Source organism: Lipotes vexillifer, unplaced genomic scaffold (genome assembly GCF_000442215.2).
Source record: "Lipotes vexillifer unplaced genomic scaffold, Lipotes_vexillifer_v1.1 scaffold654, whole genome shotgun sequence".
Lineage (NCBI taxonomy): Eukaryota > Metazoa > Chordata > Mammalia > Artiodactyla > Lipotidae > Lipotes > Lipotes vexillifer.
The window spans coordinates 1,513,014-1,528,390 of record NW_006773486.1 but is presented as its reverse complement, the minus strand read 5'-3'; the positions used below and the strand labels follow the sequence as shown (position 1 = coordinate 1,528,390).

The 15,377-nt window shown below is 34.5% G+C and overlaps 1 protein-coding gene across 2 annotated transcripts in view; it reads right to left on the bottom strand.

Annotated features, from left to right (window-relative positions):
• Positions 1-15,377, bottom strand: part of EDIL3 (EGF like and discoidin domains 3) — a 443,350-nt gene that overhangs the window by 34,424 nt on the left and 393,549 nt on the right. For both annotated transcript variants that reach the window (XM_007448349.1, XM_007448350.1), the window contains one exon: positions 10,615-10,770. In XM_007448349.1, the coding sequence (XP_007448411.1) occupies positions 10,615-10,770 (156 nt within the window). The remainder of the gene's footprint in view (positions 1-10,614; positions 10,771-15,377) is intronic.

The following is a 15,377-nucleotide window of genomic DNA, read 5'->3' as shown; positions in this document are numbered from 1 at the left end:
AGCAGGAAGGACAGCATGCCCTGTGGCATCTGTAATTACTCTTGGAGTTGAATATATCCTCCAATACAGATTTGGAGGCTTTATTAATGAGGGTTGTTATGCTGCTGTTTCTCTTTTTCACACTGATGTTAGAAAAAAAGAAGTAGAGAAGGACCAGGGATTCTTTTTTTTCTATTGGAGAGTCACGAACTTTTTGAAATGGACATCTATGTGCTACTTCTTTCCTAGAGTTGTTTTATCAAGTGATACATTGGGTAGATGATATTTTGATTCTTCAAAACAAGCTGACTGAATCAGTTTTTCCACCTTTCCTGAGCTCCTTATTAGACTGGGAGTTCTTTGAGCCACTATGTCATATTCAGACTCCCCCCTGCCCCTGTCCCATACATCTAGCATAGAGTAGACAATAACTGCTGGACACACATGTTACATTCTCCTAGATGCTTTCCCACATAATCTGTGTTCCTAACTACTTAAATCTATTTAAATTTAAAATTTGTTTAAAGCTAATACCTGTTTACTTTCTGCTGTTCATAAGACAATTGGCAAACATATTAAAATCTAAACTTTTGGAAACACTGATTCATATTGACTTCCACTGACAAATTAGAGGCCAACCAAAGTCCTGAAGAATTATAATAAATTCCACTTGCACTAGAAAAATACAAAACTACCTTTAGTTTCAAAAGCTTAATTTGAGTTTTGCTATCAATTAGAATCATCTTTCCCACACTTATTATTTAAATTAGCTGAGATTTCTGTAAACATTTAAATTCCCAGTTCCTCCCCAGAGAGTCTGAAGCAGGGCCCAGAAATCTATATTTCTTTCTTTCTTTTTCTTTAAATATTTATTTATTTATTTGGCTGCACTGGGTCTTAGTTGAAGCATGCAGGATCTTTCACTGCAGCGCGTGGGCTTAGTTGCCCTGCAGCATGTGGGATCTTAGTTCCCCAACCAGGGATCAAACCCATGTTCCCTGCATTGGAAGCCAGATTTTCAACCACTGGACCACCAGGGAAGTCCCTGTATTTCTTAACTAGCTCCCCCATGAGTCTGTTACGATCAGACAATTTTGGTAACCACTGAATTAGAGAGTTCCAAGAGGTTGCAGAATAGTTCTTGATGAATATGTGGAATTCATCTTTTTAAGAACCAATAAAAAACAGGGTTTGGGATTTTCTTTTACAGAAAACCCAGAGTAAAGTGGTAAGTTTTTGACTTATGGTTTTAAAAAAACTGGGTAATTTCAGGGGGAGAGACAACATAGACTATTACCAGCAATTTTTCTCTTTTCCCAAAGAAGAAAGCTCCCATGGTGTAAACTCAGGTTTACTTAAACACCATGACAGACATTATGACTAATATATTGGTTAAGGAAACCCATTTTCATTTCTAATTTTTCCATATAAGTACTTTTCCTGAAATTTATTATTGTTTTACTTTGGCTTCTAACCTTAAAAAGTAAATGCAGAAAGTGTCTGTCAAATTTTGCAATTTTCCTGCTAACTGCAGTGAAACAGCTCCAAGAGTATAAAAACAAATGTCACTTTCATGAGAGCAAAGGAACATTTGGCTTTTAAATAAAAGTGTACTGAATACATGTTGTAGAGAAATACAAAAGTTAGTTTAATGTTAGAAAATATTGTAGACTAGAAAGAGAAAAATAAGAATGCAGGGACTGTATTGAGACAGTATCATCACATGCTCAATAACAAAAGATTTAATGTGGAATTTTGTCCAAAAATAGAATACTAAAGTAAATTACAATTCTTATGAAAACTTGGAGAGAGTAATGAGAAAGTGACATCTCAATGAAGAGAACAAGGCACCTTTTTTCTGCAAGTAACTTCTGGTGTGTATGTACACATACACACATATATACATGCACATTCACACGTATGTTTAGATACTCCTATGTATGTATATAATTTTCCCCTGTCATTGCTCTCTTGACATTAACCTTGTTTCTGGATATATTGATACATTAGACTTCCACATCCATAACCCCCAAATCAATTAAAACAATTAAAACAGTTGATAAAAACAGAAAGGCATAAAAAAGGAGTTAGAAAACTCTGTGAGAGGGCAGACAGCAGAAGCAAGAAGAACTACAATTGTGCAGCCTGTGGAACGAAAACCACATTCACAGAAAGCGAGACAAAATGAAAAGGCAGAGGACTATGTACCAGATGAAAGAACAAGATAAAACCCCAGAAAAACAACTAAATGAAGTGGAGCTAGGCAACCTTCCAGAAAAAGAATTCAGAATAATGATAGTGAAGATGATCCAGGACCTCAGAAAAAGAATGCAGACAAAGATCAAGAAGATGCAAGAAATGTTTAACAAAGAGCTAGGAGAATTAAAGAACAAACACCTAGAAGAATTAAAGAACAAACAAACAGAGATGAACAATACAATAACTGAAATGAAAAATACACTAGAAGGAATCAATAGCAGAATAACTGAGGCAGAAGAACGGATAAGAGAACTGGAAGACAGAATGGTAGAATTCACTGCTGTGGAACAGATAAAGAAAAAAGAATGAAAGGAAATGAAAACAGCCTAAGAGACCTCTGGGACAACATTAAATGCAACAATATTCACATTATAGGGGTCCCAGAAGGAGAAGAGAGAGAGAAAGGACCCAAGAAAATATTTGAAGAGATTATAGTTGAAAATTTCCCTAACATGGAAAGGAAAATTGCCACCCAAGTCCAGGAAGCTCAGAGAGTCCCAGGCAGGATAAACCCAAGGAGAAACATGCCAAGACACCTAGTAATCAAATTGACAAAAATTAAAGACAAAGAAAAATTATTAAAAGTAACAAGGGAAAAATGACAAATAACATACAAGTGAACTCCCATAAGGTTAACAGCTGATTTCTTAGCAGAAACTCTGCAAGCCAGAAGGGAGTGGTATGATATATTTAAAGTGTTGAAAGGGAAGAACGTACAACCAAGATTACTCTACTAGGCAAGGATCTCATTCAGATTCCACGGAGAAATCAAAAGCTTTACAGACAAGCAAAAGCTAAGAGAATTCAGCACCAGCTCTACAACAAATGCTAAATGAGCTTCTCTAGGAAACACAAGAGAAGAAAAGGACCTACAAAAACAAACCCAAAACAATTAAGAAAATGGTAATAGGAACATACATATCTATAATTACCGTAAATTTGAATGGATTAAATGCTCCAACCAAAAGACACAGGCTTGATGAATGGCTACAAAAACAAGACCCATCTATATGCTGTCTACAAGAGACCCACTTCAGATCCAGGGAAACATACAGACTGAAAGTGAGGGGATGGAAAAAGATATTCCAGCAAATGGAAATCAAAAGAAAGCTGGAGTAACAATACTCATATCAGACAAAATAGACTTTAAGATAAAGACTTACAAGAGACAAGGAAGGACACAACATAGTGATGAAGGGATCAATCCAAGAAGAAGATATAACAATTATGAATATATATGTACTCAACATAGGAGCACCTCAATACGTAAGGCAAATGCTAACAGCTATAAAAGAGGAAATTGACAGCAACACAATAATAGTGGGGGACTTTAACACCTCACTTACACCAATGGACAGATCATCCAAAATGAAATTAAATAAGAAAACAGAAGCTTTGAATGACACAATAGACCAGATAGGTTTAATTGTGATTTATAGGACATTCCATCCGAAAACAGCAGTTTACACTTTCTTCTCAAGTGCACACGGAACATTCTCCAGGACAGATCACATCTTGGGTCACAAATCAAGCCTCAGAAAATTTAAGAAAACTGAAATCATATCAAGCATCTTTTCCAACCACAAAGCTATGAGATTAGAAATCAATTACAGGGGAAAAAAATGTAAAAAACACAAACACATGGAGGCTAAACAATACATTACTAAATAACCAAGAGATCACTGGAGAAATCAAAGAGGAAATCAAAAACTACTTAGAGGAAAATGACAATGAAAAGAGGACAATCCAAAACCTATGGGATGCAGCAAAAGCAGTTCTAAGAGGGAAGTTTATAGCAGTACAATCATACCTCAAGAAACAAGAAAAATTTCAAACAATCTAACCTTACACCTAAAGCAATTAGAGAAAGAAGAACAAAAAAGCCCCAAAGTTAGCAGAAGGAAAGAAATCATAAAGTTCAGATCAGATATGAATTAAAAAGAAATGAAGGAAACAATAGCAATGTTCAGTGAAACTAAAAGCTGTTTCTTTGAGAAGATAAAATTGATAAACCGTTATCCAGACTCATCAAGAAATCAACAGAAATCGGAATTAGAAATGAAAAGGAGACGTTACAATGGACACTGCAGAAATAAAAAGGATCATAAGAGACTACTACAAGCAACTATATGCCAATAAAATGGACACCCTGGAAGAAGTGGACAAATTCTTAGAAATGTATAACCTTACAAGACTGAACCAGGAAGAAACAGAAAATATGAACAGACCAATCACAAGTAATGAAAATGAAACTGTGATTAAAAATCTTCCAACAAACAAAAGTCCAGGACCAGATGGCTTCACAGGTGAATTCTATCAAACATATAGAGAAGAGCTAACACCTATCCTTCTCAAACTCTTCCAAAAATTGCAGAGGAAGGAACAATCCCAAGCTCATTCTATGAGGCCACCATCACCCTGATACCAAAACCAGACAGAGATACTACAAAAAAAATTATAGGCCAATAACACTGATGAATATAGATGCAAAAATCCTCAACAAAATACTAGCAAACAGAATCCAACAACACATTAAAAGGATCATACATAATGATCAAGTGGGATTTATCCCAGGTATGCAAGGATTCTTCAATACATGCAAATCAATCAATGTGATACACCATATTAACACACTGAAGAAGAAAAAATATATGATTTTCTCAATAGATGCAGAAAAAGCTTTTGACAAAATTCAACATCCATTTATGATAAAAACTCTCCAGAAAGTGGGCATAGAGGGAACCTACCTCAACATAATAAAGGCCATATATGACAAACCCACAGCAAACATCTTCTCAATGGTGAAAAACTGAAAGCATTTCCTTGAAGATCAGGAACAAGACAAGGATATCCACTCTCCCCACTATTATTCAACATAGTTTTGGAAGTCCTAGCTATGGTAATCAGAGAAGAAAAAGAAATAAAAGGAATACAAATTGGAAAAGAAGAAGTAAAACTGTCACTGTTTGCAGATGACATGATACTATACATAGAGAATCCTAAACATGCCACCAGAAAACTACTAGAGCTAATCAATGAATTTGGTAAAGTTGCAGATACAAAATTAATGCACGGAAATCTCTTGCATTCCTATACACTAACAATGAAAGATTAGAAAGAGAAATTACGGAAACAATCCCACTCACCATTGCAACAAAAAGAATAAAATACCTAGGAATAAACCTACCTAAGGAGGTAAAAGACCTGTACTCAGAAAACTATAAGACACTGATGAAAAAAATCAAAGATGACACAGATGGAGGGATATATCATGTTCTTGGATTGGAAAAATCAATATTGTGAAAATTACTATACTACCCAAAGCAATCTACACATTCAATGCAATCCCTATCAAATTACCAATGGCAGTTTTTATAGAACTAGAAGAAAAAAATTTTAAGTTTGTATGGAGACACAAAAGACCCCAAATAGCCAAAGCAATCTTGAGGGAAAAAAACGGAGCTGGAGGAATCAGACTCCCCAACTTCAGACTATACTACAAAGCTACAGTAATCAAGACAATATGGTACTGGCACAGAAACAGAAATATAGATCAATGCAACAGGAAAGAAAGCCCAGAGATAAACCCACACACCTATGGTCAACTAATCTATGACAAAGGAAGCAAGGACATACAATGGAGAAAAGACAGCATCTTCAATAAGTGGTGCTGGGAAAACTGGACAGCTACATGTAAAAGAATGAAATTAGAACACTCCTTAACATCATACACAAAAATAAGCTCAAAATGGATTACAGAGCTAAATGTAAGACCAGACACTATAAAACTCTTAGAGGAAAACATAGGAAGAACACTATGACATAAATCACAGCAAGATCTTTTTTGACCCAACTCCTAGAGTAATGGAAATAAAAACAAAAATAAACAAATGGGACCTAATGAAACTTAAAAGCTTTTGCACAGCAAAGGAAACTATAAACAATACAAAAAGACAACCCTCAGAATGCGAGAAAATATTTGCAAACAAATCACTGGACAAAGGATTAATCTCCAAATATATAAACAGCTCATGCAGCTCAATATTAAACAGGCAAAAAACCCAATCAAAAAATGGGCAGAAGACCTGAATAGACATTTCACCAAGGAAGACATACAGATGGTCAAGAGGCACATGAAAAGCTGCTCAACATCGCTAATTATTAGAGAAATGCAAATCAAAACTACAATGAGCTATCACCTCACAGCAGTTAGAATGGGCATCACCAAAAAATCTACAAACAATAAATGCTGGAGAGGGTGTGGAGAAAAGGGAACCCTCTTGCACTGTTGGTGGGAATGTAAATTGATACAGCCACTATGGAGAACAGTATGGACATTCCTTAAAAAACTAAAAATAGAATTACCATATGACCCAGCAATCTCACTACTGGGCATATACCCAGAGAAAACCATAATTCCAAAAGACACATGCACCCCTATGTTCACTGCAGCACTATTTACAATAGCCAGGTCATGGAAACAACCTAAATGCCCATCGACAGATGAATGGATAAAGAAGGTGTGGTACATATATACAATGGAATATTACTCAGCCATAAAAAGGAACGAAATTGGGTCATTTGTAGAGAGGTGGATGGACCTAGAGACTGTCATACAGAGTGAAGTAAGTCAGAAAGAGAAAAGCAAATGTATGTTAACACATATATGTGGAATCTAGAAAAATAGTACAGATGAACCAGTTTGCAAGGCAGAAATAGAGACGTGGTTGTAGAGAACAAATGTATGGGCACCAAGGGTGAAAGTGGTGGTGGTGGGGTTGTGGTGGGATGCATTGGACATATATACACTAATTATGTATAAATAGATAACTAATAAGAGCCTGCTGTATAAAAAATAAATAAAATAAAATTCAAAGAAAAAAAAAATCATGAGGAAACAGATGAAACCACGCTGTGAGACCTGTGCAAGACACCTGGCCTAGACTCTTAAAAATGTCCATGTTTTGGAAGAAAAAAATGACAAGAGAATTACTCTAAAGGAGACTAAAGAGATATAAATACATCATGTGAATCTTAATTGGATGCTTGATCAAAAACAGAAAGCTCCAAAGGGCATTTGGAGGACATTGGGTGTTTAAAAAAAAAAGAAAGAAAACTTTGTAAATATTTCATTTTGAAATTTGCATATATGAAACATCTCACAGGCATATATTTTTCCCTGAAACACTCAATTCATTTATTATATTTATCTCCACAAAAGCTTGTAGTTGAATTACTCTTTTAAATATTGAAGACTTTTTTTCCCTTGTGGAAAGCAACCATGGAAAACAAGACGCAAATGATACTAAGAATGAACAGAAGATGGCTTATTCAACTTTAGAAAAATTAATGAATGAGTTGTGTAGGACCTCTTGAAAGAAGAGCACTTCTATAAAGAGTATATGAAATGATACCTAAATTCCTAGTAATAATAACAACAAAGCACAATAATTACTTGTATATATTTATAAACATATATTTTGATTGGGATATATATGTGTATATACGTGTGTGTGTGTGTGTGTGTGTGTGTGTGTGTGTAAAATGCCTGTACTTCCAACTGCTGAAAGAACTCATGCAATCCATTTTCTCATTTATTTTATAAAATTCCCTTCTCTGTAGGAATGGAGATGTTTATGTCCTGCATTTCCTTCAAAGTATTTCTTTATTATAATAGCAACTACAGCATTCTATGTATTGTTTATTGGTGTTAGTTGTTTCCTTTGGTAATAAATAGTAAACTTATTAAGGCTTTTCTTCAATGTACCAAACTAATTATAATATTAAAAACAGACTGGCTAAATTTAATTTTAAAACTCCCAGTTATATTGACTGAGTTTAGCCAACTGTCATATTTATAATTCTAAAATGGTTTATTTTTTCAGAAATTTTACATTGGATAGATGACATGACTTATTGTCTCACATGAGGATTCTGGCTTACATCCTTTTCACTGAACGTGTACGTTTACTCTCATGACTTTCCAACTTGCCTAGTGGGAGTCTTTTTCTTTCTTTACAATAAGACTTATTTGGGGAATGGCAAAATCATGTGTTATAGTAAGTGTGGCTCTTAAGTACATGGCTTTATAACTATAATCTATTTTGCTTGTGCTTATGGAGGTATGTTTCCAGGGCTCTACATTAATTTGAAGGTAGACTCAATAAGTTTAAAATGTATATTACAAAACCTAAAGCAGTGACTAAAATAACAAAAAAAAGTTATAGCAAATAAGTCAACAAATGAAGCACAACAGAATAACTAAAAAATTCAATTAATTCAAAAGAAGGCTGAAAATAGGAAAAAAATGAAAGAAAAGATGAGACATATAGCAAATAAATAGCAAGATGATAGATTTATACCCAATTATAATACTCATATAAATATAAATGGTCTAAATGCTCCAGTTAAAAAGCAGAGATAGTTGAACTGGAAAAAAGGAAACAACCATATGCTGCATAGAAAAAATGTATTTTAAATATAAAGTATAAATAGTTAGAAGTAAAAGGATGGAGAAAACATATACCAATGTAGTACTAATCAAAAGGAAGCTAGAGTACCTCTATGAATAGCAGCAAAGTAGGTTTCAGAGCAAAAATACCACCAGGAATAAAGAAGGTCATTTTCTAATGATAAAAGAGTTATTTGATTAAGAGGACATTACAACCCTAATCATTCATATATCTTTCAACAGACTTTCAAAATACATGAAGCAAATACCAATAACTGCCAGGAGAAATAGAGAAATCAATGGTTAGAGTTGGAGATTTCCACATTACTCTCTCTGGAATTTTTAGTACAAGTAACTAGAAAATCAGGGAGGATATAGAAAACCTGAACAACACTATCTAACCACTTGGCCAACTTGACACAAAGGTTTTATGTACATTTCAGACTGAGATAATGAAATAAAATGCATAAATAACAATGTCCAGTCTATCAATTAGGGAAATTTTAAAAATGATTCACAAATAATCATTAAATCATATGCTTAATATAAATGGAGACAAGAAGTATTTCACCAGCACAATGGTTTACACCTCTTTCCTAAATCAACTTATATAAGGATTTAAATATTACAAATGTGCTTTTCAGTGAATATTGCACATGGATTATAGATTAGAATACTTATCTTAAAATTAATTTCAAGAACTGTATAATTTATGAAGTTTAGAAAATTTCATCTTATGGAACATATTTGCATTCTTTACACATCAAAATGCCTACTGTAAAAGGTGAAAACAAGAACTGAAATAGTTATTTGCTATAAATCATAGCAGATATTTGTCTACACCTCAAAACAATTTGAAGACATTGTTACAAAATACCCAATATTCATTCAATCTAAGAAGCCACTGATTATAAAACATGCCATTATTTTACATTCTTCTAGAAAATAGTAAGGGCTATTAGATTGTGACATTGAGATACACCAATTTCTGAGATGTTAAAATGCAAAATGTGTGTGTGTTCTGAGCTGTTAAGTGAATATGTCTGTCCTGAGATGCTAAATGGGCATATTCTGAGACATTAAAAGTTAAAGAGTTGTGGTTTTGTAATCTTAACCTAAAACACATCTCCCTTAAACTAAATTTTGTGTGAACTGAATTTATACTTTATAGTCTCATTGAAATAGTCACTCCAGTCTTGGTATTTCTGGGAAAATTAAATTCTCTACCTTGCATACTTGAAGAAAGAAAGATATTCCCAACCTTTCTATTGGTTAATAATACAACAACAGTAAGGAAATAAAGGGGTTACATAAAATGGAAAAATCATTATTAACTCATAAATGCTTAACATGTATGAAAGTGTATTATATTTTCCCCAAAATCACTGAAATAAGAGATTACGTTTCTACTGATGTCTTCAGAAAGGTACAGTTCTTTGCACAGAATCTAAGCAACAAATTCATTCAATTTCATTCATCTCAGGCCATATTTTAACATCTGATCCAATTAGTTATTGATATTACCCTTGAGTACTTTCATTCTCCAGAATCTCACAGACATTCAGACCAGTAGCTACCAGTAGCTACAAAGATGTAGTAAGAACATAGTAAGAACTTTTAGCAAAACAGTTAGAGATCGTATGGTGTAGAAGTTTAAGTGCATCAATATATACTGATCATTATAATATTAAAACACAGATTTTACAGGTCAAATTCATTAATCCATGAATTAAAACACAATCAAGGTAACTGAGCTGAGAAACATCCCTATTTTAATTTCAATGAGCTAATATAATCATCAAATCTGTTCACTTCTATAATTATAATTCTACAATTCCTAATTATCAAAATAATCAAGGAACAAAAAATGTTAAACAATTTGATCCTCTACTTCTGTATGTCATCAAACCACCAGAATGACTTACCTTATCTTTTCTTTGCTTTTCATCCTGGTATACTGTCCAGTGTTCTCCATCATTGCTGTAAGCTAGTTTGTAGGAGCCTACAAACTGCACATGACCAAAATCTTTAGCTCCTTGTGTAATAATGCCAGTCACTTTGGTAGGGACCAGAAGATCCACCTACAAAAAGGAAAAGACATAATTCAAATGCCATGATAGAGTCCATTATAAATTTGCAATTCTTTTGAACTCAGGAGATTAAGAAATACATATGCTAAAGCCAAAAATTCACTTGATTATTTGTATTTTGAAATAGAAGACTGAGTCTATTATTGGCTTGTGATTTTGATTATGCCACTGGGTAAACCTGGCTGAAAATTTGAAAAACCATTTTGAGCATTTTTAAATAAAGTGGTGGTCTTTTCAGTCTACCAATCAATTTTATGTTAAACTGACTCATCTAGCATGTGGTTTTTGTGTAATTGAGATAGTACAGAACTGGCAAGGCTGATCTTCTTGAGACTGATCATCATCTCCCAGAGTCTGTGCTTATAAATCAATTTTCTGATTTTATTGGTCAATTTTATAGTAATAAAAATTATAGCTGTGAACATATCAGGAACAAAAACAATTGATGTTTCCTAATTAAGCATTAAAAAGTCAACCCTGTTTCCATGAATTTTAATCAGTTCAGTTATATATAATTGAGTAATAGTAATCATTGGCCAATGAAAATCATCTTTCAGAAAACTACGACCCTAAAACTGTTGAGGATGAAGTCAAGTATTCTTCAAAAATGAGAGAGAATTAAAATATGCATCCATGACTTGCGGGATCTGTGCTCACAATGTGCTCATTGTTGCAATATATATATTAAAGGGCATAAGACCCACGGTGATTTAGTAAGCATTAAATTCATCAACTGCAACACTGAAATGCAAGAGATAGGAACGATTTTCATCAAAGAAGAATACATAACATTGAATAGTTTAGTATTTCCCCTCTTTGTTCTCATTCATCTTTTCTTATATCTTATGATGCTAATTAAAAGAAAAATTATAGGAAACTTTGTTTTCCATGTGGACAATTCTTATTAAGACCTTTACCATTTGTTGTACTAATGTTCCTTGATCTATAGCTTCCTCTCTCCTCCCACAATAGCCACCTACTTCTTACTTCCTATGACTAAGTGTGCTGCTACATCCTTGATCTTATCATCTTCAACTGTCATGATCTCATGTGTGACCTTAGTGGCTTTCAACCACTATGACCTTTTGTTTCTATTTCAGGTTCTCCATCCTGAGAGATGTTCGTAGCTACAAATAGACAGTCATGGGTCAGATGCAGGCCATCAATGAGAAGAGGGGTCTATGGAGACTGCATTGAATAGACCATATTAAGTGACATAGATGCTCATCAATAAAGATATGAAAAAGTTCCCAATGTTTCATGGCATAGGATTATATTTCTTAAAAAATTCACATGGGCTTTTTGCCCTCTTTTTGTACCATTCATCAAAGACATTAGGCTCAAGCCGGACAATGGATTAAGACAGAAAACCACCCTTAATGCTTTATTAAAACATTGTAGAAAGTTTATAAAAAATTATAAAATATAATGTTGTTACTACTTTCCAAACATGTATTATGTCACTTAAAATATCTTGCGTGTCCAGCGGCAATGCAGGATGGCAAAATTATGATATCCTGGGAGGGAAACTGTTGCTGCCTCACATAATGCTAAATGCTTTGTGGTATGTCTTCAGTGACTCCTCTTAATACTCTTTTCCGGTAGGATATCATCTCCACTTTAGAGGGAACAGTTGCTAGGGAGGTAATATAACATGACATGTGATGCAAAGATCCAACAGTCAGTGAAGGGAGGATCCCAGATTCAAATCCATGTCTTTCTGATTCAAAGTTCCGCATATGGATTCTCACTCAATGATTTCTTCCCATTCTCTGTGACTATTTCAGAAATTTCTGAAGAATCTCAAAGGTTTCTCACCACACTCATCAAACGTATAGCCACTCTAAGCTCCAAACAAAAGCAGTCCAGGCTTTACAATATTATGAGAGTCCTGTCTTTAAACATGAATTTCCTCTATGTTCTTTAGCTGTCTGGGCTTAAAACTATGGATTGCTGTTGCTGTACTAAATCCAAATCTAATTGCGCAGAAACGTCTAGGCCTAGCCACTGGTCTTCAAAGTGCTCTTAATGTTGCTGACACTCAATAAATGGTACTCTGAGTCACTGTGTTGTCATCAAGGCTGTAAACATACAGGAACTCAAACTGACACCAAGAATACCTCCAGTGGATTCTTCAGTGCCTAAATGTCTATAAGTCCTAAGCTAAGATGATGCAGTGAGGAGTCTTGGAGCATCTCTCTTTCAGTGGCATTTCACTAAAGTCAGGGTTTCCTGCTGGGTGGAGATGTTTTCTCCTTAAGTTTTGTGTCTTGGCTCTTTCTAACAGATCTGTTTTTCTCCTACTTTAACAGCTCCCCTTCTCCAGCTTTTTTTTTTTTTTTTTTTTTTTGATCCAGAAATGTTTTTCTTTTTTGTTCCAATTAAGTCAACTCCTCGATTTAAATAGTCAGCAATCTGTTTCAAGCTGGATTTGGTCCTAAAATTTGCTACATTATAAACTTAGAATACCAGGCCTAAGCAAACCTTCTTTCAGTATAAAAATAATCAGCATCCCACACTTAACATGAGGTTGTTACAACAGGGATGTACAGATCTCACTCTGCGACACACTGGAAGGACACATCACTCTCATGTTCATCATGCAGCATGATCCCAGAAAAGCCCACTCTTCTGGACCTATGCCTACCCCTGGCCCAGGACCACTCTGTCCTCTTGCAGATTTTCTGAGTTAAAGTTGTACTACAAATATGATTCTGCTATTTTAGACCCTCACCTCCCAAGGTTTGGCTCAGATAGAGCAGGTTATTTAGGGCACTAAGCTGGGACATGGGTAAACATTTGGCTTAATGCGCTGCACTTCATGTCCGGATCTGTATTAAAAGTACCTAACATGTAACTGCCCTCAATAAAGGTTTTTCTGGATTAAGCTGGAGCTACTTCCGAAGTACGTTCTGCAGACAAAACCAACCCGAGGCTAAGGATGCTGCAGTGTATCACAGCAGAAAATGCTAGCTGCTTTCCTCTTGTTTCTCTACGTGGCATTACTGCTTAAGGAAACATCATCATAGTTGTACCAACAATTTTTATTGGAAAGGCAACTAGTTAAAAATCCTCTCCAATCTTCAGGAATGTGATTGTGAAAGCCAGCCTATTCTAGTAGAGCTGAATGGTCTGGGTTCACAAACTGGCTCTATCCTTACTAGCTATATGCCTTTGGGCAAGCTACTTTACCTCTCTACAGCTCAATATCCTCATTTGAAAAAATGAGAATAGTCCCTTTATTAGGATTTTAAGGATTTTATGAGGATAAGATGAGTTAATATATAAGTGTGTAAAACAATATATAGGAGTATTAAAACTTTGTTAACAATAAAACAATAAATAAATCTGGGGGAAGAATCTAATATTGGCCTCAGAGTACCTTTTAGAAACATAAATATGGGAACAGGGAAATCGGGTGGCCAGATTGTCCTAGAAGCAACTTCTTGACATAGCATATTTTGGCCACCTTCTCAGGATGTACACAAAGTCAGTCATTTCATCTTTACTGAAAGTAGAGAAAATATTGAGTAACTAAAATTCACATTTATGCATGAAATGGTTAATTAAGAATATAATTAATTTTATGGAATGTTGTGCATCTCTATTTAAATATTAAGATTATATTACAAGAGGGAAATGGTCTCACTCTTTGCAGATGACATGATAGTATATATAGACAATCCTAAAGATGCTATCAGAAAACTACTAGAGCCCATCAATGAACTAAGTAAAGTTACAGGATACAAAAGTAATACACAGAAATCTGTTGCAGTTCTATATACTAACAACCAAAGATCAGAAAGAGAAATTAAGGAAACAATCCCATTTACCATCGCATCAAAAAGAATAAAATACTTAGGAATAAACCTACTTAAGGAGGCAAAAGACCTGTACTCTGAAAACTATAAGATGCTGATGAAAGAAATTGAAGATGACACAAACAGATGGAAAGATATACCATGTTCTTGGATTGGAAGAATCAATATTGTGAAAATGACTCTACTCCCCAATAAAATCTACATATGCAATGCAATACCTATCAAATTACCAATGGCATCTTTCACAGACTTAGACCAAAAATTTTTGTGTGGAAACAGAAAAGACCCCATATAACCAAAGCAATCCTAAGAAAGAAAAATGGAGCTGGAGTAATCAGGCTCCCTGACTTCAGACTATACTACAAAGCTACAGTCATCAAAACAGTGTGGTACTGGCAGAGAAAGAGAAATATAGATCAATGGAACAGGATAGAAGGCCCAGAAATAAATCCAGGCACCTATGGTCAATTAATCTACAACAAAGGAAGCAAGAATATACAATGGAGCAGAGACAGTCTCTTCAATAAGTGGTGCTGGGGAAACTGGACAGCTACATGTAAAAGAATGAAATTAGAATATTCTCTAACACCTTACACAAAAATAAACTCAAAATGGATTAAAGACCTAAATGTAAAAGTGGATACTATAAAATTCTTAGAGGAAAACACAGGCAGAACACTCTTTGAAATAAATTGCAGCAGTATCTTCTTTGATCCGTTTCCTAGAGTATGAAAATAAAAACAAAAATAAACAAATGGGACCTAATTAAACTTGAAA